The following is a 22,840-nucleotide window of genomic DNA, read 5'->3' on the forward strand; positions in this document are numbered from 1 at the left end:
AGAGCGCTTAGCAGCAGGTACTAGACTTACATATACTAAAAGAGTTCCCGCTAGACGGGGTCTATTCACGTGTTTGTAGGACGTCTTGGATCGAGTTCAAAATCTCGTAGAACTACTTGATACCATACATAATAAGGCCGGCCTTTCCCGTGCTCGCTACACGGATCGATGTGGGCGAGCACGGCAGCACTGTAATCTCGATAGATAATATCCCCTTTATGAGATCCCCTTTATAAGTAGACAGCATATCGATGGTATCTCCGCACCATCCTCTAGCCCTGCCACTTGACCCGCTTCTCCCGAAATATGCTCACCATCCCCGTCGGCAGCAGCCCCGGCTCGACGATGCTTAAGCCGCCGAAGCGGTCAATCACCTCCGGCCCGTACAGCTGGGCGATCCACTTCCAGTACGGCTCCATGCCGCTCCAGTCCGCGTGGATGCCCTTCTTCGCGTTCCGGCTCGCGAGCGCGCGGATCCCGTTCATGAGCGCCGCGCTCGGCGTCAGCGTGTCCTCCTCCCGCGGCACCTTCGTCAGGTCGAGGTACACGTCGAGCAGGTTGCCGCTGAACGCGTAGCCTATGTCCTCGCGGTAGCGCGCGTACTCGTCAAAGCTCATGAAGGTGTCCGGGTCGATGCGCAGGTCCGCGTCCCAGTTCTGCTTGGTGCTGCGCGCGAGGTGGCCGCCCTTCTCGAACTTGGCCTTGAGCGCGTCGTACGCGTCGCGCTCGGCCTCGAGGAACTTATCGAGCGCCCCCGCTGGGTTCCGCAGCACCGTGTTGTGCACCTGCAGGGTCGAGATGAACGGGCTCTTCAGGTCAAGCCCCCCGAGCTCCATCGGGAAGAAGAAGTACGCGTCCGGGATGTCCGAGATGCCGAAGCGCTCTCGTATGAGCCCCTGCAGGTACTGGACGATGTCGGTCGCGCCAGAGCTGCCCGAGGTTAGGGACGACGAGGCCGAGAAGACTTCGCGCTGGATGCGCTCGTGTGTCGCGAGAATCTGCGCGACGTGATCTAACCCGAAGCAATTTGCCGGCTTCCCAAAGTTGGTTTGGAAAAAGGTGGCGACGTAGGTATTCCACGCCTGGATGAAGGATATGATGCTACCTCGCTTGTCTCCGAGTTGTTTGCGCAGGTCCACGATGTACTTGTCCACCAGGGTCTGATCAATCTCAAACTTCCCAGACTTTGCCGAGAGGCTGAGGAGACCCCAGCGGATGTCGCCTCTCGGAAGCGACTTATCGATCTCTACCACAGCGCTTGTGTCTGTCGGGATTCGTACTGTGCCCGATTTCAAATTGTTAATGCGAGTACCAGTAACGCCGGCGAATTCAGTCACCGACTTCCACGCCGTTACGGCGACGGAGTGGTCCCGAGACCAGAACCAAAAGTCGTCATGCATGCGGAAGAGTAACGCTCCATCGGTGGACTTGTTGACGGCGAAATCGAGGCAGAACAGAATCGACTCTCGAAAGACGTCGCTGAGGACGTGGGAGGTGGGTGTGCCACGACGTCGGTTCCGCGTAGCAACCGAAGGGTCGTCCTCGAGGAACTTCAGAGGCGCTCCGAGGAACTTTTTGAAAAAGGCGAGCCACGTTTTCGAGACACCAAGGAAGGATAAGACGGTCAGTATGGTCTGGTGCGGGAGGAGGGTGTTCCAGTCCTCAAAGACGGAGTGAAATGCGGTAATCTCTCCGTACAGCTTGGTGTTAATAGCAATCTCGGTTGATAAGAGGCGCAATAACCGTTGGTGTGACTGCATCGGCTGTTTAGTATCGGATCCGTCCTCGTCATCATCAATGTGGTAGTCGTTTATATTTGCATCACCGACGAATTGCTCGTTGTACAAAACCGAGTTCTGTTTTCCAAATAGGCCCGCGTGGGATGAAGCCGTAACCGCTTGTCTAAATTGGCCTGCGTGGGATGAACCCGCCGGCATCCCAAAGGCAGGGGCAGGGGCCGACATAGGTGCGACGTGTGTTTGGTATTCCGCCTGCGCCTCACCGTCTACGGTCTCGCTTCGCTGTGAGTGATGATCTAGCAAACCGGCTACGAAGTAGTATTTGCGATAGACGGTGGCTCTCAGATCTTGAACCCAGCGTCTTCGGTTCTCCGGGCCCAGATAGTAGGCTCTTCGCATTACGTCGACCCTGGGTATCGGCTTGGAGCAGGACTTCCAGGCGCCGGACGTCTGCTGGAACCCCTTGAAGGCCCCTTTCAAGAATACGGACCACTTCACGCCGATGTATTGTAGGAAAATAGCTTGGAGAAGGTCTTCAACCATGAAGATGTCGTACACGCCGCTGATTTTCCGTCGTTGCTCCAGGGGTACGTGTGGTCCCCACGACCACGAGGTGAACGACGATATTCTCATGTTCAAAACATCGACAATTTCGGATAGGATGATGTCGTCTTTCTTAAAATCCTTTAGTACCTCACGCTTCTCGTCTGGGAGAAGGTCCGACGTCAGTAGGCCATCAATGACCCATTGCAAGGTCGTTGTGTCGAACTGGTTCGGAGACGCCATGTTGTGCTCAAATATGGCGACGCTTTCCCTTAGGGTTTTAAGAGCCTTGGGGCTGCTTGATATCTCCTCATCCTCGATGCTAAATAGACGGCCGAGATACTCCCGAAGCCTCTCCTCATCGACTGGGGCGGGCTCAAACACTGAGCTCTCCCATTCACTTCGAAAGTCTCGCTTCAGAGAGTCGGCAACATCCTCGAACCCTTCGGATGTGGCGACGTCAACCTCGTCGCCTCCCGTCGACTTTTCGGTGGATAGCCACTCGGTGACGAGTTGAGCATAGAGAGACGCATACTGGTATTTTAAAGATTGCATGTCGAGGTGGCGCAACAGCGATTCTTCCCAGGCACGGGTTATCTTGGCCGACAAGGAGGGGTCGCATTTAGCCTGGATCAGGAAGTTGTCCAGATTCTTCAGTTCAATTTCCAGCTCAGAAGACGCCGGTTTTGTAACGCCACCCAACCGCAGGCCGTAGCAGGTGCGGACCCCCTGGTTGAGGATATGAAGACGCTGGATGGGCTGGCTTTCATTTTGTAGCTTCGCAAGGACTTCGGACCTCGTCGTCTCGAAGTCGGACCGTCGTTTTGACAATTCCTCAAGCTTGGTGTTGGTGATCTCCTGGAGCGTTTCGGAGAAGACGCTACCGCTCAGCGAAACCATGGTGGGCGGTTCGTTCTAGTATAGCGACAGGGGGCGAAGAGAAGAGAATCCTGTAGCCGGGGAAGCAAGCGAAACGAGGAGGAGGTGTTGAGAATTAGAGCAACGGAGGATGTTATAAAGGAAAAGAAGAAGAAGAAGGAGAAGAGGGAGAGGAAGAGGGGGCGAAGTCGGCTGCCTAAATAGGTATTAATTAAATCGCCGGGACGCTGTTACTCGTATATAACGGTAAGATGATGGAGGAGGAGGAGGTCTATAGGCAGCCGGATGCCTAGTTAAGTCAGCCTTAGGAGGTACCTCCGAGGCACACACCACCAATCGGATGGCACACCTACGAGTAACGATAAATATTACCAGCCGCCACTCACTAGGCTTATGTACCTATGGAAATGGTTACGCAGGTACTTAATTGGTAACGTTTGGCCTACATGTCTTGGTTTATGCGTCACACACACCAATTAACGATCCATCATGGTAATCCATCAGCATCTTGAATAGCAAGTAAAGCATGTAAGGGGCTGTCGCCAAGGGCGAGAACGCGTGATCAATTAGCGTGTGGTAATAGAGATAGGTAGGTATCAAGAGGTACCGTACGGAGGGGACGGTTAGTAGGTACGTCGGGGACTACTTCAACCGTTAAAAAATAACTACAATCTACTAAAAGTATTTCCAGAATTACATGCGAGTAGATTAAACTCGAAACGCAATATAGGTAGTTACTATATAAACAATATCCCAATATGGAAATTGTTTCTTTAAGGATGGAATAGGACGGAATAGATTTCCTTTGAGAGTAGGTATATTAGGGGGGTATTGGTGATTATGAAGTGATATTACCTTAGGTAGTACTGTTTATCCGGCTGTCTCTACTTGCTACCTCAACCATCAAGCTGGCGTTAGTGAGATAGGAGGCATGAGCTTGGGAAAGACCTGGTGAGGGCAGGGGGAAAAAAAGCTTTAACGCGGAAGAATATTACATACTTACCTATGAGTAGGTACCTATTTCTTCTCTCACAGATACGCTCAGGTAAACCCCGCTCGCTATGAATTTCTCGAGAGATCGTGAGATCATGGTGAGAGAGGGTCGGGTTGCGAGATATGTACCTACCTATGCATCAGTGCAAGTGTGCAAAGAAAGGACCCATATCCACTTCGCGTTATTGGGTTCTGAATACCTATACCTAGGTAGTATCGCATCACCATCTCTCTGCTTATTATCACACGGGTCTTGAAAGAGGAAAAATAGAGAGCTGACGGTTACTTACAGGCGCAATCAGTAAGGCGGTTTAATATAATAGCGGCTTGCTAGGCGCGATGTACCTATATACCTAGTTGTAGCCGCGTCACCTCACGCCTGTTACACATGTTACGCACAGTTACGAGCGATGCCTCAGACGCGCGCGCGTAGACGCGTGGCATTGCGTTCTTGAAATTTCCTCTACCCTCCACTATTTCTTCGCTATGCCACGAACACCGCGAACCGTTCAAATTCCTCGTCTTTGAGTAAGAGATCCGCCTCGTCGTCTAGTAAGTTGGCCACGAACTCGACGCCGCCGTGCCGCTTCTTCGGCAGGATGACGCAGTATCGGAAGGTCTTGTTGATTGTGCCCATGAGCGTGCGCATCGCCTCGGGGTAGCCGTCGTTCTCGAACAGCTCGTCGCCGAAGCAGCACCTGGTTATCTCCAACGCTATTAGCGACGTGATCATGAGCCCGTTGCTGTCAATATTCAAGTTCTGCAGGTTGATCGCTCTGCGCTCCCGCGCCGTCTTGACCAGCGTGTAGGCGTTCATGATCGCGTCGCTGGTGGCTTCGCTCGCGATCTGGCGGATCGCCCGTGCGACTGAGCCGATGCTTGATGAGGGCGCCACCAGCTGTGACTGCTGGAGTCTGACGCGGTTGATCAGGCTGAAGTTACCCATATAGTTCGACGGCACCGAGTCCGGAAAGTAGGATCGCCCGTCGAAAGGCAAGTCGAGGACCATGTCTTCCTCGTCCTCGCCGTCGCCAGGGTGGTGGTTGTCTCCGCTCGCGGTCCCCGCGCCCAGAGCTTTTCTGGCCGCCACCCTCGCTTTGAGCAGACAGCGCCAGACCAGCGCGGAGATCGCGTCGTTGACAGACACGCCGCCCGCACCGGGCTCATTGGCGCATTCTTTCCGCAACGTTGTGACGCTTTCCGGCGACATGTAGAAAATGTACGACTTCATGTAACCTCTGGAGCTACTAGTGTCCGCCGTGCGCGCCCGTTTATTCTTCCGCAATCCGTTGGTCTTGGTCGATTCCCGGCTACCTTCAGGGGGGTCAAGACCGAGTAGTGTCCAGGTCTTTAGGGGTATCTGCTGCTCTGATCTTAGGGCTCGCGCTTCAGCCCATATCCGTTCTAGTATGCCGTGGTCGGAAATCTCGGGCGCCGGCTTCACCAGCAACGCATTTCCTGCCTGCACATCTTGGCAGTTGGCGGCCCAGATTTTGCACACCTGATTGAGCCCCATGCCGTCTGACACAACGTGGCATAACGCTGCTGTGAGGATGCAGCCGCCGGAGATAAAGTTGGCTTGTGCTATAAACACCTCCGTGCCGTTCGTGAGATCCGCTAGGAAAGGCGCGTAGGTCAAATCTTCATCCTCGAATATTCCAGGATGAAATGCGGACTCTCGTAGATCCGTATACGTCTCGAAGCAATCTAGCTTATTGAACCTGAGTTGGTATGGTCGTGGCCCGTCTGGATGCACCGGGTGATGACGGATCTCTAGAGTCCCCGGGGTGCCTGTCGAGACTGGGTGCACTTTACCGCCGAGCCACGGCAGCTGGACAAAAGTCCTGTGTAATGCTTCGCGAAGAAAATCAAAAACCTTCTCGAAGCTCGATGTTCCTCGGAGACGCAGGTACAAGACACCGCTGGCGTAAGTCGGCGGAGGTAGATGATCCAAAGGATTCAGGGCAACGCGGAGGGGTTCTTGAGCCATGACTGCCTACTAGTAGAGATAATTGTCCTCAGGCGCACCACCAATACGAATCAAGTGTAAGTTCGAGGTCGACACTGGATCAATGTGGGTGGCTAGATATCTAGGATATTGTTGCTCTCGTCTACTTGCTACGGTCTGTGCTAATGTTTATTAGGTGCAGGGGAGATTCCACCCGTCATGCGTTTGACCCCTCTGTCGCCTCTCGAGGAGCGCTGGGTAGTTCCGTCCGCGGACGATGTGATAGAGCGGCGCCCGAATATGTCTCAAGCACATGTCTGAGATCCTCGGCGATGCACCTGACGACTTGTTCGGCGTGGAGTAGGAATCCGCCGAATAGGGAGAGTCCCGACTCAAAGGCCGAACAAAATTCTCCGAATGGACTTGGACGCAGCGCCGCCTCTCCGGTTCCATGCATACCGCCTACATGCTGCCTATGTCGGAGATTTCCGACAAGCATCCGGAATTCCAGGAGTTATTCGCTCCCCGAACCAGGCAACGTCACTAGCTCTTGTTGTCATACCCCGGATGACAAAAATCCCCAAGGGAGCTTCGTCCGTCTGAGCCCAGGTTTCTCCGGCTTATGTGCGCAGCAAGAGATCCAAGTATCAGAATATACATTCTAATTCGTGTCGCAGTTTGAAACGTTGGGCGCGGTTAGTCTCCTCTTCGGTCGGCTCTGGCTGCCGGTAGTTATGCGGATGTTGACGCAAATGATGAACTATCACTCTGCTCTCACCCTCATCCAACTCGCCGTTTATATCTTGTGAAATATACTAACTGTTGCGTTCAAATCATTGTGCCTCTCGCATCCCACTATGAGCTGATCGATCTAACAGCATTATATATCCTCATATTACGCCAAGTTCGGTTCGACTCTACGAATGCTAGGTTATACGACTCTTCGTTAACATCACTTTTCTTGCAGTGAGAAATCATGGCTACTATCAATGGGCATTCCTCGAAGCTGAGCCGGCCGATTGCCATCGTGGGCATGGCCTGCAGATTTCCCGGAGGAGCATCGAACCCCTCAAAACTCTGGGACCTTTGCGCTGCCGGTAAGGACGGCTGGTCACCTATCCCATCAGACCGCTTCGACGTAAAGTCACTGTATGATGCGAACTCAGAGGCGATTGGCAGGGTACGTCGTTCGCGGGGCATACAGCTCTTATCCGGACTGTCCGCTGATATGGAAAATAGAGCCATGTGGTCGGCGGACACTTTCTGAAGGAAGATGTGGCGCAATTCGATGCCGGCTTTTTCAACTTACCGACTGATATCGCGACTGTTAGTTCTGCCCACCACCCCACCGCGAACTTCTCGTTGAACTTAAGATTCTTGCTAGGCCATGGACCCTCAGATAAGACTCTTGCTTGAGAGCGTTTACGAAGCGACAGAGGATGGTTGGTATTTCCCTAGGCCCGAGGCTACGTTGTAACTGACTAGAAACTGTAGCTGGTGTGCCGCTCGAGACGCTGATGGGGTCGAATACTTCGGTATTCGCGGGATGCTTCGCAAGAGACTACCAGGGCATCCAAACTAAAGACCCCGAGTTGATATCCGCGCCGTTTCTGTCGAGCAATTGGACAACCATGATAGCAAACCGGATATCTCACTTTTACGATTTGAGGGGCGCCAGCTTGACGATCGACACCGCTTGTTCATCAGCACTGGTAGCGCTTCACCAGGGATGCCAGACAATCCATTCGGGAGAATCAAACATGTCGATAATTGGAGCATCTAGCTTAATGCTGAACCAGGACCTATTCATCTCCATGACCGCCTTAGGGTATGTCTATCCCCGCTTCTCTTTTGTGATACGTGTCGCTTACGTCGAGAAAGAATGCTCGCAACGGATGGTAGATGTTACGCCTGGGACACGCGAGCTCAGGGGTACGGGCGTGGAGAAGGCGTCGCGGCGCTGATCCTGAAGTCGCTCGATGCTGCCATAAAAGATGGGGATCATATCCACGCCGTCGTTCGGGAAAGCGGCATAAACCAAGATGGAAAGACCACTACGATAACGACGCCTTCTTTAACGGCCCAGGTCGACCTGATACGTGATTGCTATGAGCGTGCTGGTCTTGATCTCTCCGAAACCGCTTATGTAGAAGCCCACATGACAGGGACGAAAGCCGGCGATACTATCGAAGCTGAGGCCATCGCTGACACATTTGGCAAGAGTAGAAGGGATGGTAAGGTAATTGTTGGCTCAGTCAAGACTAACATTGGCCATACCGAGCCGGTGAGCGGCCTAGCCGCAATCATCAAAACGGCCTTCGCCTTCAAGCATGGCCTCATACCACCCAACCTCAACTACAAGGAAACGAATCCGGAAATCGACTTGGATGGATGGCACTTGCAGGTGAGTTCGAGCTATTCGACCCGAGCCGTCCTTACATAGTCACTTATTCAGCGAATCCCCCAGGTTCCGACCCACCTCACCAAGTGGCCGCAGGGGATGCCTTTCCGAGCTTCAATTAACAACTTCGGTTACGGCGGGACCAATGCTCATGTCATCCTCGAGGGATGGCCTCCGGCGCGCCCTCATATGAATGGGACCGGCGGGGCTAACGGAGTGAAGGGACTCAACGGCCACAATTATCACAAAAATGGATCAAAGGTTTCCGAAAGCCAACGGATTTACGTTATTAGCGCCAAAGATGCCCGTTCGTGTAAAGAGAGTATGAGAAACTTGGCCGTGTACCTCCGTCAATCCCTCGAACATGGTCGCGGGTTATCCGCTCGTGACTTGGCCTACACGCTATCCGAGCGTCGCTCGCGTCTTCCCTGGGCGGTTGCGGTCAGAGCTAGCAGCTTGGAAGAGCTGGCTGAGCGCCTTGAGAAGCCAACGTTCGTGCCGTCGCAAGCGGCGAGGCGTCCTCGCCTGGGATTCGTCTTCAATGGACAAGGAGCTCAGTGGTATGCGATGGGACGCGAGCTTATCTCTACCTACCCAGTCTTTGCCGCGTCAATCCATAAGGCGGCTAATACCTTCTACGACTATGGCGCTACATGGTCTCTTTACGGTGTGTAGATCCTCGCAGGACTCCTCAAAGACGGACGCTGATAGTTTCTAGATGAGCTCATGCGTGATGAGAAGTCCACCCGTGTGGCAGAGATCAATCTTTCTCAACCCATAAGTGTCGCGCTTCAGCTTTGCTTAGTGGACCTCCTCAAATCGTGGGGGGTCACTCCCTCAGCGGTCACTAGTCATTCGAGCGGCGAGATCGCTGCTGCATATGCCGTCGATGCGTTGTCCTTTGAGGAGGCCCTTGGTGCGGTCTATTTCCGCGGAGAACTCGCCCTCAAGTACCAGAAAAAGTCCTCGCTCGCTGGGGGAATGCTTGCAGCTGGAGTCGGTCTGGATAAAGCGGAACAGTACTTGAAAGCCACAACTGCGGGCGGATGTGTTGTGGTTGCCTGTATTAACAGCCCGGATAGTGTCACGCTGTCTGGAGACCTGCCAGACCTCGACGAGGTGGCGTCTCGACTGGAGAACGACGGGCTCTTTGCTAGGAGGCTCAAGGTCCCCCTGGCTTACCACTCTCACCACATGTTACCCATGGCCCAGGAATATGTCGATAGGCTGCGCTCCGTTATATCTCGGTCTCCAAACTGCGATAGTAGTGTTGTCTTTGCATCTCCTGTAACGGGAGGAGTTATTACACTCGATACTCTGACCCCAGAACATTGGGCTCTTAATCTTTTGAGGCCCGTCCGCTTTAGCGAGGCTTTCGAAAGCATGTACAGTTCTGATGCTAACGTGGATACTGTTGTGGAAGTTGGAGCACACAGCACCCTAGCAGGCCCGATACGGCAGATACTCAACGGCAGAAAGGTTGGATATGTCTCGTGTCTCAAGCGATCGACCAATGCCATCGATACTATGCAGGATCTCGCATGCGAGCTACTGGCGAGAGGATATCCGGTAAACTTAAAGAGCGTGAACGCACCACTTGGCGGGGAAGTTCACTTCACTCCCGACCTGCCGACGTACCCATGGAACCATGGCACACGATACTGGATGGAACCGCGAACAAGTAGGGAGACACGATTTAAGAAATACCCCCCGCATGAACTTCTCGGCGTTCCCATCTCAGGTACGACCGGACTGACTCCTATCTGGAGAAACTTCCTACGCATTTCGGACCTGCCGTGGCTAGTTGATCACCAGGTTGACTCGAGTGTCATTTTCCCTGGAGCTGGCTACATAATCATGGCGATAGAGGCCGTGCGGCTTGTCACGGATACGTCGTCACCAAGCAGTGGATACCGCTTGAGAGACGTCAATTTTATCAAGGCCCTGGCTATCCCAGAGTCCTCGACCGGCGTGGAAACACATACTCGGCTCCACCCCTGTAGTGAGACTGAACTAGACCACAGAGGCTGGTATGAGTTTGAGGTTGGCTCAGTAGATGCCGGCGGCTCTTGGATTAAGAACTGTCATGGGTTCGTGTCGGTTGAGCCGTACGTCATCAACAAATCCCCGCTGTATCGTGAGGCGGATATCCCCAGAGAAGACGCGTTCTTAGAGCCGGGGGCAAAGATACGAGAGATGAACTCAGCGTCTCTTTATACTATGCTGAGGGGGATGAAACTCGAATACGGGCCGGAATTCCGAAACGTACAGAATGTTCGCGTGGTGGGCAATAAGACGATATCAAATATATCCATACCAGAGGTAGCCTCAGGAAAGTCGAACTACATCATCCATCCCACGACATTAGATGCAATAATTCAAACCTCGCTCCTAGGACTACCGAAAGAGTCGACACACGGCTACATGTTTCTCCCTAAAAAAATCGGTTCAATATTTGTACCAGACAGCGGACTTAGCGGAGAGGCTGGAAGCAGGCTGAAAGCATTCATGGAGATACGACACTCAGACATTCGTGGGCTTTTGTCTAACATTGCTGTCTCTAGCGCCGACAGCTTGATTTCATCTTCGTCATCATTCCTCCGAATGGATGACTTTCACTACCAAGGGGTCGTAATTGATCTGGATGATGCAACTGACCAACCAGAATTCCCCATCCGCTCCCAGACCCGTTGGGAGATAGATATACAACATCGAATACCGGCATCCGTCAAAGAGTCCATGAAAATCCCCTTGAGCGATCACGAAGCAGACTTCGAGAACAAGCTTCTACGGTCAGCATACCACTTCATATACGACACTGTGACCGAGCTCCAGAACGAGGACAGGAACAAATGGGCTCCTCATCACAAGATTCTCTACGACTGGATGGTACACATTGTCTCCCTCGGGACTAGTGGGTCTTTGAGTCCGGGATCCAAAGCTTGGTCTAAGACTTCTAAAGGCATGAAGAAGATGCTTAATGATGAGCTCAGTGCCGAATACACCAGCGGTAAGCTTGTGGTCAGGGTTGGCCGGCAGCTAGCGAGCATAATCAGAGGAGAAATTCCGCCGCTTGAGATGATGATGGAGGGGAACCTCCTGAACCAGTATTACATGGAGCAGCCCCGACTGCGGGATCGTACATATCGTCACTTGAGTCAGGTGGTGGAACTTTTCGCCGTTAAGAACCCCGGGGCCAAGGTCCTAGAAATAGGCGCAGGTACGGGTGGCGCGACAAAAACTGTTCTCGAGGCCTTTGGTTCTCGTGGAGATGGCTCAGGGTCCTTGCTTGATCGTTATACGTTCACCGACATCTCCGCAGGCTTCTTTGAGGCCGCTAAGCAGAAGCTGGCTGCGTGGGAGGGAATTTTGGACTTCGCCAAGCTCGATATCGAATCAGATCCTGCCGAGCAGGCATTTGTCCCTGGCAGCTATGATCTTATTGTAGCTTCTATGGTCCTCCATGCGACGAAGAGCCTATACAAGACCATGAGCCATGTCCGAAAGCTCCTAAAACCCGGGGGGAAACTCTTGCTCATCGAGACGACGCAAGAACAGCTTGGTGTGCAGCTAATATTCGGCACGCTCCCTGGATGGTGGCTGGGCGAGGAGCCTTACCGACGATACAGCCCAAATGCGCCCCTAACAATCTGGAATGAGGTGTTAAGGGAGGCAGGGTTCTCAGGAATCGATTTCGACATTGGAGACTTTGATGAAAGCCGGTTCCAGAGTTTTAGCGTCATAATGACGACCGCTGCGGCGACACCATCATACCCATCGCTGATTTCCGTTTTGTATACCGATCAAGATTCGAAATCATGGGCAGCCCAGCTTTCGGGGGCGATTCGAGAACATACAGGCATCGTGCCTTCGGTGGAGAGCCTAAGCCAGGTGAAATCGGTTCAAGATAAGGTCTGCATATTCACAGCCGAGATGAACGGGCCATTCTTAGACGGAATCGGCAGGGATTCGTTCGAAAACTTACAGAGCATTCTTACCAACTGTCGAGGAGTCTTCTGGCTAAGCTGCGGTGGTATTATAGATTCCCACAACCCGGCCTATGGGCCGTTGCAAGGCTTGTTACGGACTCTTCGTCAAGAATATTTAGCCAACAGATACGTCGCACTTGACTTTGAGAGCTACGGCGATAGATGGTCAGAAGACAAGATCCCGTTCGTTCTCCATGTGCTGAGGGAGTCGTTTGATTACAGCAGGGAACTTGGCAATATAGAGTGGGAATACGCGGTGAAGGACTCGACACTTCACGTTTCGCGAATTTACGCAGAGAAGGACAATGTCTTCAATGGCGTGGGCCTAGAACCTCAGCGCCAGCCCTTCCACCAACCCGGGCACCCCCTCGTGTGGACGACGTCAAGCAAGGGTACGTTGAGAAATGTCTGCTTCACGGAAGCGGATGAGATTTCCGGCGATGTTCCAGCCGGGATGGTGGAAATAGAGGCAAAAGCCTTTGGACTCAACTTCCGAGATGTCATGACCGCGCTGGGCCAACTAGACGACACACTAACAGGACACGACTGCGCCGGGATTGTGACCCGGCTGGGACCGGGTACGGAACAAAGTGGCCTGAGGGTTGGCGATAGGGTTTGTGCGCTATCCAAGGGGCGATTCGCCAGTACGAGCTGGGCTTACTGGACAGGCGTCGCAAAGATCCCGGACTTCATTTCTTGGGAAGACGGGGCTGCGATCCCGGTTGCGTATGCGACCGCTTATCACTCCCTCGTACACGTTGGGAGACTTCGAAAAGGCGAGTCTGTTCTCATCCATGCCGCCGCTGGGGGCACCGGGCAAGCGGCTGTTGTTGTAGCTCAGCACGTCGGGGCCAAGGTGTTCGTCACCTGTAGCTCCGAGGAGAAAAGAGATTTACTCTATGAAAACTACGGCATCGACTATGCAGATATCTTCTCGAGCAGAGACATAAGCTTTGCGGCAGCCATACGGAAGGCGACGGGAGGAAAGGGCGTTGACGTGGTTCTCAACTCACTCTCTGGATCTATGCTTAACGCTACCTGGTCCTCCGTTGCGCGGTTTGGTCGCTTCGTTGAGATTGGCAAGGTTGATATCGAGGCTGCCAGGAGTCTTAATACAGCACCCTTTGGTCGATGTGCGTCGTATTCGGGCGTCGATTTATTGCAACTTAACGAGTATAGCGGCGCACTCACTCACTCGGCACTTACGGAGGGCGTCCAAATCTGCCAAGAGAGGATGAAAGCCCGAGACAGCCATCCTATGCACCCAATCGAGCGATATTCCATATCCAACATGGAAAATGCGATGCGGCAGATACAGAGCGGGTTGAACGTCGGCAAGCTGGTGCTGGTTCCGCGCGAAGGAGACCAAGTCAACGTAAGTTCCCTCGCCAAACAATCCTCTTTTCTGGTTATCCGTTGAGAAACTGAACCCCGAGTTCCAATTATACAGGTTATTCCTCGTCCAATCCCTCTGTCGTTCGCGAACCCAGACGCGACTTATCTCATTGCAGGTGGCCTGGGAGGAATTGGGCGGGAAATCTCATTATGGATGGCAGAGAACGGAGCGAAGAACATCGTTCTCGTGTCGCGGAACGCCGAGTCACATCCCGAAGCTGCGCAACTCGTTTCGGCGGCAAAAAAGGAGGGCTGCAGAATCCATATACGGAACTGCGACGTCTCGGACGAGGAGAGTCTTCTCAGTCTCCTCGCATACTGCTCGTTTATGTCACTACCGCCATTCAAAGGTGTCATTAACGGGGCGATGGTCCTCGCTGTAAGAATTTAATTTGCTGCCTCGTCTATTACACCTTACCCATCAGCATGCTAATGAGAATCTTCTATTTTCAGGACTCGATTTTCGAACGCATGACATTTGAACAATGGCAGCTTGCCATACAGACAAAGGTTCGCAGCAGCATCAACCTACATAATCATCTACCGAGCCTGTCGTTCTTCGTCATGCTTTCTTCTGTGGCCGGCGTGATGGGCAACGTATCACAAGCCAACTATGCCGCCGGAAACACCTTCGAGGATATCCTGGCGCGTCACCGCGCCGCGTCCGGCCAGCCAGCCACGAGCATCGACCTGAGCGCCGTAACAGACGCCGGCTACGTGGCCGCCCATAGTTCCGGCAATAGCGTCCAGGCCCGCGTCGAGTCCCTAGGGAGTATCTCGTGTGACATGGACACGATACTGCGCATCATTGGGGACGCAGTAACGCAGCGTGTCTCGCCAGCCCGGCCGGATGGTGCTCAGATCATCGTTGGCCTCATGCCTTGGGAGCGGATGCCGGAGAGCGCCTTCATCCGAATGGATCCGCGTTTCGGTACCTTACGCCTGGCCAGCCCTCGGGGCTCCGCCACGTCCGCGTCAGCGGCAGAAACAGAAGCGGCCGCTACCAGCCCGACGAGGATGTTGATGCGGGGCCTTGAGGCAGCAGAGGGGACAGCGGTTGTGTCAGCCCTCGCGGAGCGGCTCGCGGGCATCTTCAGCATCTCGGCTGAGCACCTGGACCCGGGCACATCAATGGCCTCGCACGGCGTCGATTCGCTCGTTGCGGTCGAGCTGCGCAACTGGCTCGCCACCGTGGCCAAGGCCAAGGTGTCCACCTTCGAGATCCTTCAGAGCGCTTCGATAAGTGATTTTGCCGGGCTCATCCTAGAGAGAAGCCAGCTAGGGAAGAAGGACTGAGATAGATGACATACGGATGCATGGGAAGACTAGTTTGATTGGATTTCCTCTGCGGCACTGGTCTGGTTTAGAAAGCTTTTCTCTTTCGATGATTTGTTACGTGAGGTAGTCGCGAATAATGCAAACTATCTACCAAGTCGTAGTATTCTTCATGTTCTTTTCGTGATTCAACCACGATACATACAGCCCTCATACCTGTATTTCGACCGTGTTGACCTGATCTTCGTACAAGATGGACATTGGCCTAGAGCTTACTCTCAGTTACGTGATGTAAGAAGGGTGTTACAGTCACGGCGGTCTCCTCACGTTTCGACTATTTGCCAACTACGACATCCTTAACTACATAAATATGTCACGTATGCATTAGCCGTCATCTAGGGGCTGATCGTATTAGTGAATGGCATAGCTGGGGTTCGCTCCTTAGCCCTAGCCGGGTCTCTCGAAAACTCGCACTGTCGTTCGGCAGTCTATGAACGAACTCCTTACTCCTACCAACTTGTGATCTTCTAGGTGTGTTTGCACAGTCACTGGCATTGCAAATGCCTCTTTAATCGGGACCGCAAACTTGTATCGGATCTCTGCATGGTTACTTCGAGATCAAGTTGTCGAAGAAAAGCAGAGAACACCGAGTTCGTAAACTGATATGCATCTATGGCGACAGTATGTCATGTCTAATATGTAAAGCACCGATAGTTATGGCAGGTAGCACATCACTTCGGGAGGATATCGCGGTGTTATATTAATGTACTCATGTATGTCCGAATATTTCGGCGCCACCCCGAACGTCCCTACGCCCCTTTGCGTCTATTATCTCGTCAACACAAACTCGTATCACCTAAGTTCATATACGGGCCGAGTCGTAGGCCACTTTATAAAGTCCGAGTAGTTCGGATCGGTGATTACAGCGATGATATAGTGTCACGAATCGTCATCGATCGCAGGGCGCCTTCGATCACCCATCCCCTAGACCAGGGTCAATATTCAAGTAACCGTATATACGAGCTTGCCAGCGCCGACCCGGCCAGCTCTTAGTTCGCTCAACCCATCAGGCACCTCAGATAGTTCCCCTTGGCGTTGACGGACCAGAGGGCCCAGTCGGAGGCGATCTTGTAGCAGCAACTCGTCGACCAGTCTCCAAAATCGCGCTGCGAAATCAACGTCGACCGTGCTCGTCGGTCGGAGATCTTTAGTGAAGTTGGTTACCTCTCCGAATGCTATACACCGACAAAAAGTAAGCATCCGATTCACTCCGATACGACCTGGTGTAAGGAGAATAACCCACCGATGTACCCCGAAGTCCACCCATGCTGTACGTCGTGCCTAGGGAACTTATCGCCGACGGGCAGGGTAGCAGTGTAGCTCGCGACGCCGGGGCGTGAAGTGAGGGCGTCGGCGCAGATCTGGAAGCTGGCGCCCTCCGCGGCGCAGTCGAGCGCATAGAGCAGGTTGTCGCGGGTCGCGGCGCGGGTGGGTGGTCACAGCGTAACGTACCTAGACCGGCGAAGGTAATGCCGACGGGGAGAGTAGCTGCCTCGGCGTCGCTGACGTGGTTCGGGATGCGCAGCGAGAGCGTGTGCTCGAGCAGCGCGTACTCACCGAAGGCGCCGCTCGTGGGGTCACCCGGCTTCATGCCGTAGCAGAGGCCGGCGACGCGGTCCCCGGGGTTGTGTAAGTCCTGGCCGACCTGCTCGCCGCACGCTGCCACCCGGCCGGCGACATCGCACCCTATGGTGTGCGGCACCTATCCTTGGGGGATGGCGGCCCGTTTCCAGTCTGTCGGGTTGAGGGCGACGCTGAAGACTTTGATCAGAAGGTAGCCGGGACGTACCGTGGGCACGGGCGCTTCAGGGTCGACGAAGATGTCATCTGGACCGCGCGCCTTGACTGCCCGCATGCTGCCCAGGATGAGTGTGTCCCGCATTTGTGATAGGTTTCAAATGAGTAGTATAGTCTCTACCACTCTTAGGATGTCGAGTTCACACGGCAGAGGTGTATGTGTTAGTTGAGTTAGGATCACGATCGTCTTATGACCCTTGCATGCTGTCCACCCGCATGTTCACCCCCTCCCCCTTTCGGTCTCCGATCGTGTTGGCCGAGTATGACAAGATGTGGCTTAAAGAGTTATGATTTAGATACCGGGGAATCGAAAAGACATTCGTCATTAGTCGGCTTCTATATACCTAGGCAGATCCCGCGGATCCTAGACACTGAGCCTTTCCAACCTACGCGACAGATGTACTCTCTCTCATTATCCTAATGGCTTGGGAAGAGACACGACCGGGGCAATGGCAACGCCCCATCGGCGAGAACGAAGCATTGATCAAATGTATAGGAGATGCGGGCAAGATTTTAGGAAAAGATGTATGGTCGATATCGGCCACGGCGACCTTTGTCGCCCAAGTTGAGCCAAAGTCTCTATCTCGCGCGCTTCGCGACGGATGGAAGCTTCTCCGCTTCCGTCACCCTTCCATTGCCACTGTCGCCGACGACGGAGTCCTAGAGTACCGTGTGCCGAGCTTAGTGGGACTCGAGCAATGGGCGGACGAGATCTTTGTTTACGTGGAGACGGGCATCAACCTTGACGATGTTATCGCCAACCTGAAACCAACGCGCTTTGCTACTCTCTACTACTTGCAGGAGAGCTCCTCTCTTGTCCTATACTTATCACATTGGCGGACTGACGGGGTTGGGGCGTTTCACCTCCTTAACGCGTTCTTTAATGCGGTTATCGAGTCGCTGAAGGAAGAAACCCCTTGGTCTACCGTGGGGTGACGAGCCCGCAAGGTTTGTGCCTAGTGTTGAAGAAGCGCTTGAACTGCCACACGCTACATCGCCAGATATCGAAGCCGCAGCAGGCCAGTATATCCGAACCTTAGGGAACAATATAGGGTCCCTTGAGGTACCATTCGAGGGCGAGCCTGGACTGCTCCCTGGAGGCACCCGCAGTATCCGTCTCAGAATCTCCCAGAACACAACAGTGGAGCTTGAAACTGGGTGTCGTCATCTCAGAATAAGCCTAGAGGCTGCTATACACGCTTCTGTCACTGCCACAGCATATTCCATCGCATCCCCATCTTCGAAGCAGAAGCATCATAGCAGCACCCTCCGCCACAGCATGCGACCACATCTACGGAGTCCCTACAACGGCTTATCAGGGGCTAGCGGACTGTACACGGCGGCGTATTTCGTGAAAGTGTCTGCTGACCAGACATGGCTGCAAAACGCAAAGCAGTATGAGACCGAATATCGTGACGGGGACACTCCGGAGCTCTTATGTTCCCGCCGACAGTACGCGCTAGTCATGAAAGGCATACTGGAGAACATACCACCGCCCGATCCGCCGCCAAGCGGTCTGGAATTATCCTACGTACCAAACGCTCAGGCGTTGGCGAAGCCGATACACGCAAGTACGGCCGGTTTCATCGAGGTGACTGATATTGGGGTTGGCATCGAAGTGGTGTCCCGCCATCTGTACATCTTTGGGTGGATTTTCAAGGGAAAGCTTGCGTTTCGCCTCGTGTACAATGAGGCGTTCTACGACCGAGCCTTTGGCGAGAGGATTCTGGCCTTGGTAAAGGAGAACCTGATCGAGAACTTACGGTCGTCACAATTGTAGTAAGGCAATAATTGGTCTCCAAGTTAGAATAGCGAAATCACGCTTGCCGTAGATCACATCCAACAGTCACTGCAATCATATGTTATATAGGTAGCTATTGCTGCAACTCGTGTTCTTCCTTCTCAGGGAGTCTGAGTGGACGCAAGAAGCAGCTGGAAGCATCGAATATGTTGGTAGCAAAATCCACGAGTATCCCTTCACCTAGACCCTATCTAAATGCACTCCGTAGACCTTTGGGGTTTCATGATCTACCGGAAGCTAGCACCAGCCTATCGTACTCCTCGCGAACATCACGCAACATACCCTCGATATCTAAGTACCAGATCTTGTGGGCGCGCCGCTCGATACCCTTCAGGCACTTCACCGGGTCGCTCCCGCAGTCCGGATTCGCCCACTCGTAGGTCCGCGACACTTCGCGCGAGCTCCGCACCAACCACTGGCCGCGCTCGTGCCGCGCGGTATCGTACGCGGAGAGGGCAGCGCTCAAGACGGTGTCCTTGCTCGTAGTGCTCGCTACTCGCAGCGTCGCTATCGCCTGTCCTAGCACGGTCGCGAGCGCGAGCCCGTCCTCAACCCCCATGCCCGCGCCCGCTCGCGTACACCGGCGCCGGGTGCTCGTAGGTGTCGAAGATGGCCCACTTGTCGAGGTTGTCGTCGAGGAGGCCGGCGATGGCGCGGACGGCGGGGCCCCAGTCGCGGAAGTGGCGGACGACCTCGTCCTTGGAGGCGGGGGCCGTCAGCTTCTCGTGGCGCCACTCGTCGTCATCGTCGGCGAACACGACGACGTTCATGAGCGTGTGCTGCGCGACGGGGAAGTTGAGCACGTGGCCCCGCGGCCCCATGTGCATGCACTGGTTGTGTGCCTTATCGTGGCCCAGCGCCGCCACCGCCTTGTCCATCTGGATCAGCCCACGGAAGGCCACCTGGTGCGCGTATCGCGGCGACGAGGCTGGGTTGTCCTTGCCCAGGAGCAGCTCCCGCACGCGCGACCTAATGCCGTCGCATCCGATCACTGTTGCGGTGTGTAAGTCGATTTCTACTGCACTGGCGGCGACCCAGACACCTAGACTGGCTAGAAAGGGATATATACTTACCTACGTCTGCACTTGCGTTCGTTCCGTCTTCGAACCTCAGCGTAATCGGCTCATCGCCAACGCCTACCTACCACGTACGTGTCGAGTCGCTTCTGGAATTGTACGATGCCTGGAGGTACGAACTTGGTGAGCTCATCGAGGAAGTGGGCTCGATGGCATGCGTCGAAACCCGTCTCTCCCGCAAAGAGCTGGAACAGCTGCTCTTCGCGCATGTCGCTCGGGTCGTCGCTCGCGCGGTGGTAACCGTCCACGTAGTTGTAGTAAAGGCTCTCATTCTTGGTGGACACAGCCTTCATAGCAGCTAGAACGTTCGGGTCCAGCATCTCCATGCACCTCTGGGCGTTAGCGCTGAAGGTGAGGCCGGGGCCTATTTCTCGGAAACTCCGTGCTTGTTCGTACAACTGCACGTCCATGTCACGCTTGAGGAGGCCTAGGGCGGTGACTACGCCCACGATACCTCCGCCAATGATTGCGATTCTTACTTTACCGCCGTCGGCGCCGGGTTGGTTGCCGTCTGCGTGAGGCATTGTCGATATTATTTTCGCGCGATTCTCTGATTTCTTGTCGTCTTATTGTGTCGATAATGTTGCCTATTCCTCCTTGTGTGAGACTTGGCGTGGAAGTGGAGATGCGTAAAAGGGGTAACAGGTTAAGGGACGGAATATCCTCCAAAGGGGACATTTAAAAGAAAGGCTGAAAGCTACATGTGTAACTCCGTTTCGAACTAACCCAAGCTCCCAACCGAGAGAAAATGAACAGGTGTCCCAGCGCAGGCGATGGCGCAAGCCTAAAGTCCGATTCCGATTGCCCCGAGTCTGATCGCCTAGAGGTGAGAACCTTTTCCTTACCACATCGCTCCACGACTTCGCTGAAATCGGGATATACACTGACTCCGAGCCGTATGGCTACTTGAGCCGACAGTTTGTTGCTGGACATGCTGTCTCTTGCCCTTGGTTGGGTCAGGCTATACAGATCACCTGAGGTCCTGTCGGCTGATTCCCTATCTCCGTTCCAATGCTATACGCCTCCTACAATCAGTCAACGGTCCTCTGTCTCTTTATTTGGTTGATTTACACCCTACTCACGGTATTATTCTATTGTACTAAATCCCTGAAGAGAAGAGAAGTTGATGTGCTTTCCTACGATACCCGCAGGGGCTGCTTTGAGAGGAATTTATCTTCTATTGAGACTGGGTGCGTTGGTGCTGGAATCTCAATATTGACTCTATATATTTGTTGCGGTTCTATTATGTTGAATGTGAGACTCAGTGCGGGAATAATGATTCTCATGAAGGCATTATGCCGATTACAATGTGCTAGGGAAGAGGGATTGGATCACGAGTGAACAAGACGCATATTCATCACTCCCACTCGCTGAAAAAGAAGGTCGATGATAAGAATAATCCGAGTAGTAAGTACACGAGATGAGTAACTACCAACCACATATTATATATTTGCTCTGTAATACCGTTGTTCTATTTGTTGTTCGTAACTGAAAGTCACTCACTTAGGTTCCTCCTAGAGTTGACTAGCTGCAGCTACTCACAGATGAAACCCTCACCCTTACAACGGTAGATCCTATTCATGGGTGTTTAATCTGCAACTTCTGATTTTAAGCAATTAATATATCATTACGTAGATCGGGAGAGCTACGTAGGTACTGGGGTTGCTCTACTGGGAGCAACGGAATGTGGGAAGAAGAAGGTGAATTGACTCTATCTAAGAAGGAAGGAAATGAATAAAGGAGATGCGAGCTACCTATATATAGACAGTAGGGAGCTGGGAGCTAGGTTAAGTAAGCGAGCAACCAGGGAAGAAGTAGGGAGCCATGTAAGCTAGGGCACCCCTTCACGGGCCACCCCTTCACGGACTACCGCGTTAGGACCTACGAACGCGCCTTTTAACGCGACGGCCTTACTTAAATAACCTATAATTTCTCGGTTAGTTTTAATCTTTAGTAATTCCTTTTGCTATTAATCTCTTCCTAATTTCTTATTAATTAAAATAGTATCTTTAAAAGAATAGTAAATCCGTACGTAAGCCGTTATTCGGAAGGTAATATACGGTACTAGTATCCGATAAGTTACCCGTTTATATAGCGTCCCTCGTTCTTACCTATCGCGCCGTTTCGCCGGTAAATTAACGAAATAAGAGCTAAATAAGAATCGGTAGGCTTTATTACCGATCTTAAAAGTTAAATTAATTCGTTAGGTTATTTCGTAGGCTAGGTTAGGCTTCGCGCCGGCTTTTATTTAATTTAGGTTTATAGCCGAACGCTTATTAAATCCCGACGGCGGCTCTAAAAAGCTAGGGAAGCATTAGCATTACCGTTTTTTAAAGCGAAACCCGGAGGTTAAGGCTTCTACGGCTAAGATCGTCGATTATAAGCGGATTAAGGGCGCTACGGCGGTAAATATTAACCTCTTTTTTAACCGATTAAAAGCTCCCGAATTATTAGCTATTCCCCCCAAACGCTTTTTTAACGCCGACGAAATAAATATCGTATAAGGCGTTACCGATAACTACTAGATAATTTCCGAAGTTAATACCTATGTAGTACTTAAAAAAGGCGTCGAAAAAGATTAATGGATTACTACTCTTAAATATATAGGCTTCGGTAGAAAGCCTCTTCCTTTTTTAATACTTTTTAAAGGTATCGATGTTTAGGCTTAATAGTTTCCTAACGATTCTTATAATCTTTAAAAGGATTAGCGATTCTAGGCGTTACTTAAAGGATAGATTAATAATAATATCGCGTTAGGTTAGCTTATAGGTATTGAACAGGAGCAGCGTAGGCACGCTAACGGAGGCACGAAAAGGGCTACCTAACTACTAATAACTAGCCTAGTACCGATCAACTAAGATCACAGCTATAAATAGCTATAATCGATTAATCGGCTAGCTAAAAACGGCAGCTAGGAAAGGAGACTAGAAACGGCAAAGGAGGA

The 22,840-nt window shown here is 52.7% G+C and overlaps 7 protein-coding genes across 7 annotated transcripts; 3 read left to right on the forward strand and 4 right to left on the reverse strand.

Annotated features, from left to right (window-relative positions):
- Window positions 1-46: 46 nt before the first annotated feature.
- On the reverse strand, window positions 47-3,401 carry GGS23DRAFT_556882 (uncharacterized protein). The gene has a single exon (XM_051515675.1). The coding sequence runs from the start codon at window positions 3,180-3,182 to the stop codon at window positions 273-275; it is 2,910 nt and encodes a 969-aa protein (XP_051375098.1). The 5' UTR covers window positions 3,183-3,401; the 3' UTR covers window positions 47-272.
- A 563-nt stretch (window positions 3,402-3,964) lies between these two features.
- Window positions 3,965-6,231, reverse strand: GGS23DRAFT_385274 (uncharacterized protein). The gene is made up of 2 exons (XM_051513471.1): window positions 4,445-6,231; window positions 3,965-4,283 (listed from the first exon to the last, which is right to left on the reverse strand). The coding sequence occupies exon 1, from the start codon at window positions 6,142-6,144 to the stop codon at window positions 4,639-4,641; it is 1,506 nt and encodes a 501-aa protein (XP_051375099.1). The 5' UTR covers window positions 6,145-6,231; the 3' UTR covers window positions 3,965-4,283; window positions 4,445-4,638.
- Window positions 6,232-6,582: 351 nt separating this feature from the next.
- On the forward strand, window positions 6,583-15,284 carry GGS23DRAFT_556890 (uncharacterized protein). Its single transcript, XM_051515676.1, has 11 exons — window positions 6,583-6,726; window positions 6,780-7,011; window positions 7,070-7,282; window positions 7,342-7,428; window positions 7,487-7,544; window positions 7,597-7,930; window positions 7,984-8,506; window positions 8,570-9,170; window positions 9,222-13,867; window positions 13,943-14,266; window positions 14,341-15,284. The coding sequence occupies exons 3-11, from the start codon at window positions 7,079-7,081 to the stop codon at window positions 15,181-15,183; spliced, it is 7,620 nt and encodes a 2,539-aa protein (XP_051375100.1). The 5' UTR covers window positions 6,583-6,726; window positions 6,780-7,011; window positions 7,070-7,078; the 3' UTR covers window positions 15,184-15,284.
- A 1,143-nt stretch (window positions 15,285-16,427) lies between these two features.
- Window positions 16,428-17,185, reverse strand: GGS23DRAFT_617505 (uncharacterized protein; the record flags this gene model as incomplete). Its single annotated transcript, XM_051520877.1, has 3 exons — window positions 17,012-17,185; window positions 16,700-16,924; window positions 16,428-16,598 (listed from the first exon to the last, which is right to left on the reverse strand). Exons 1-3 carry the CDS (start codon window positions 17,102-17,104, stop codon window positions 16,428-16,430), a joined length of 489 nt encoding a protein of 162 aa, XP_051375101.1. The 5' UTR covers window positions 17,105-17,185.
- Window positions 17,186-17,439: 254 nt separating this feature from the next.
- GGS23DRAFT_617507 (uncharacterized protein) lies at window positions 17,440-18,054 on the forward strand (the record flags this gene model as incomplete). The annotated part of the gene is made up of 1 exon (XM_051520878.1): window positions 17,440-18,054. One exon carries the CDS (start codon window positions 17,440-17,442, stop codon window positions 17,953-17,955), a length of 516 nt encoding a protein of 171 aa, XP_051375102.1. The 3' UTR covers window positions 17,956-18,054.
- Window positions 18,055-18,265: 211 nt separating this feature from the next.
- Window positions 18,266-18,799, forward strand: GGS23DRAFT_617509 (uncharacterized protein; the record flags this gene model as incomplete). Its single annotated transcript, XM_051520879.1, has 1 exon — window positions 18,266-18,799. The coding sequence occupies exon 1, from the start codon at window positions 18,299-18,301 to the stop codon at window positions 18,797-18,799; it is 501 nt and encodes a 166-aa protein (XP_051375103.1). The 5' UTR covers window positions 18,266-18,298.
- A 241-nt stretch (window positions 18,800-19,040) lies between these two features.
- GGS23DRAFT_594511 (uncharacterized protein) lies at window positions 19,041-20,420 on the reverse strand (the record flags this gene model as incomplete). The annotated part of the gene is made up of 4 exons (XM_051518177.1): window positions 19,041-19,334; window positions 19,402-19,811; window positions 19,894-19,904; window positions 19,972-20,420. 4 exons carry the CDS (start codon window positions 20,418-20,420, stop codon window positions 19,041-19,043), a joined length of 1,164 nt encoding a protein of 387 aa, XP_051375104.1.
- Window positions 20,421-22,840: the final 2,420 nt, after the last annotated feature.

Source organism: Durotheca rogersii, assembly GCF_024521655.1.
Source record: "Durotheca rogersii strain YMJ 92031201 chromosome Unknown GGS23scaffold_4, whole genome shotgun sequence".
NCBI lineage: Eukaryota > Fungi > Ascomycota > Sordariomycetes > Xylariales > Xylariaceae > Durotheca > Durotheca rogersii.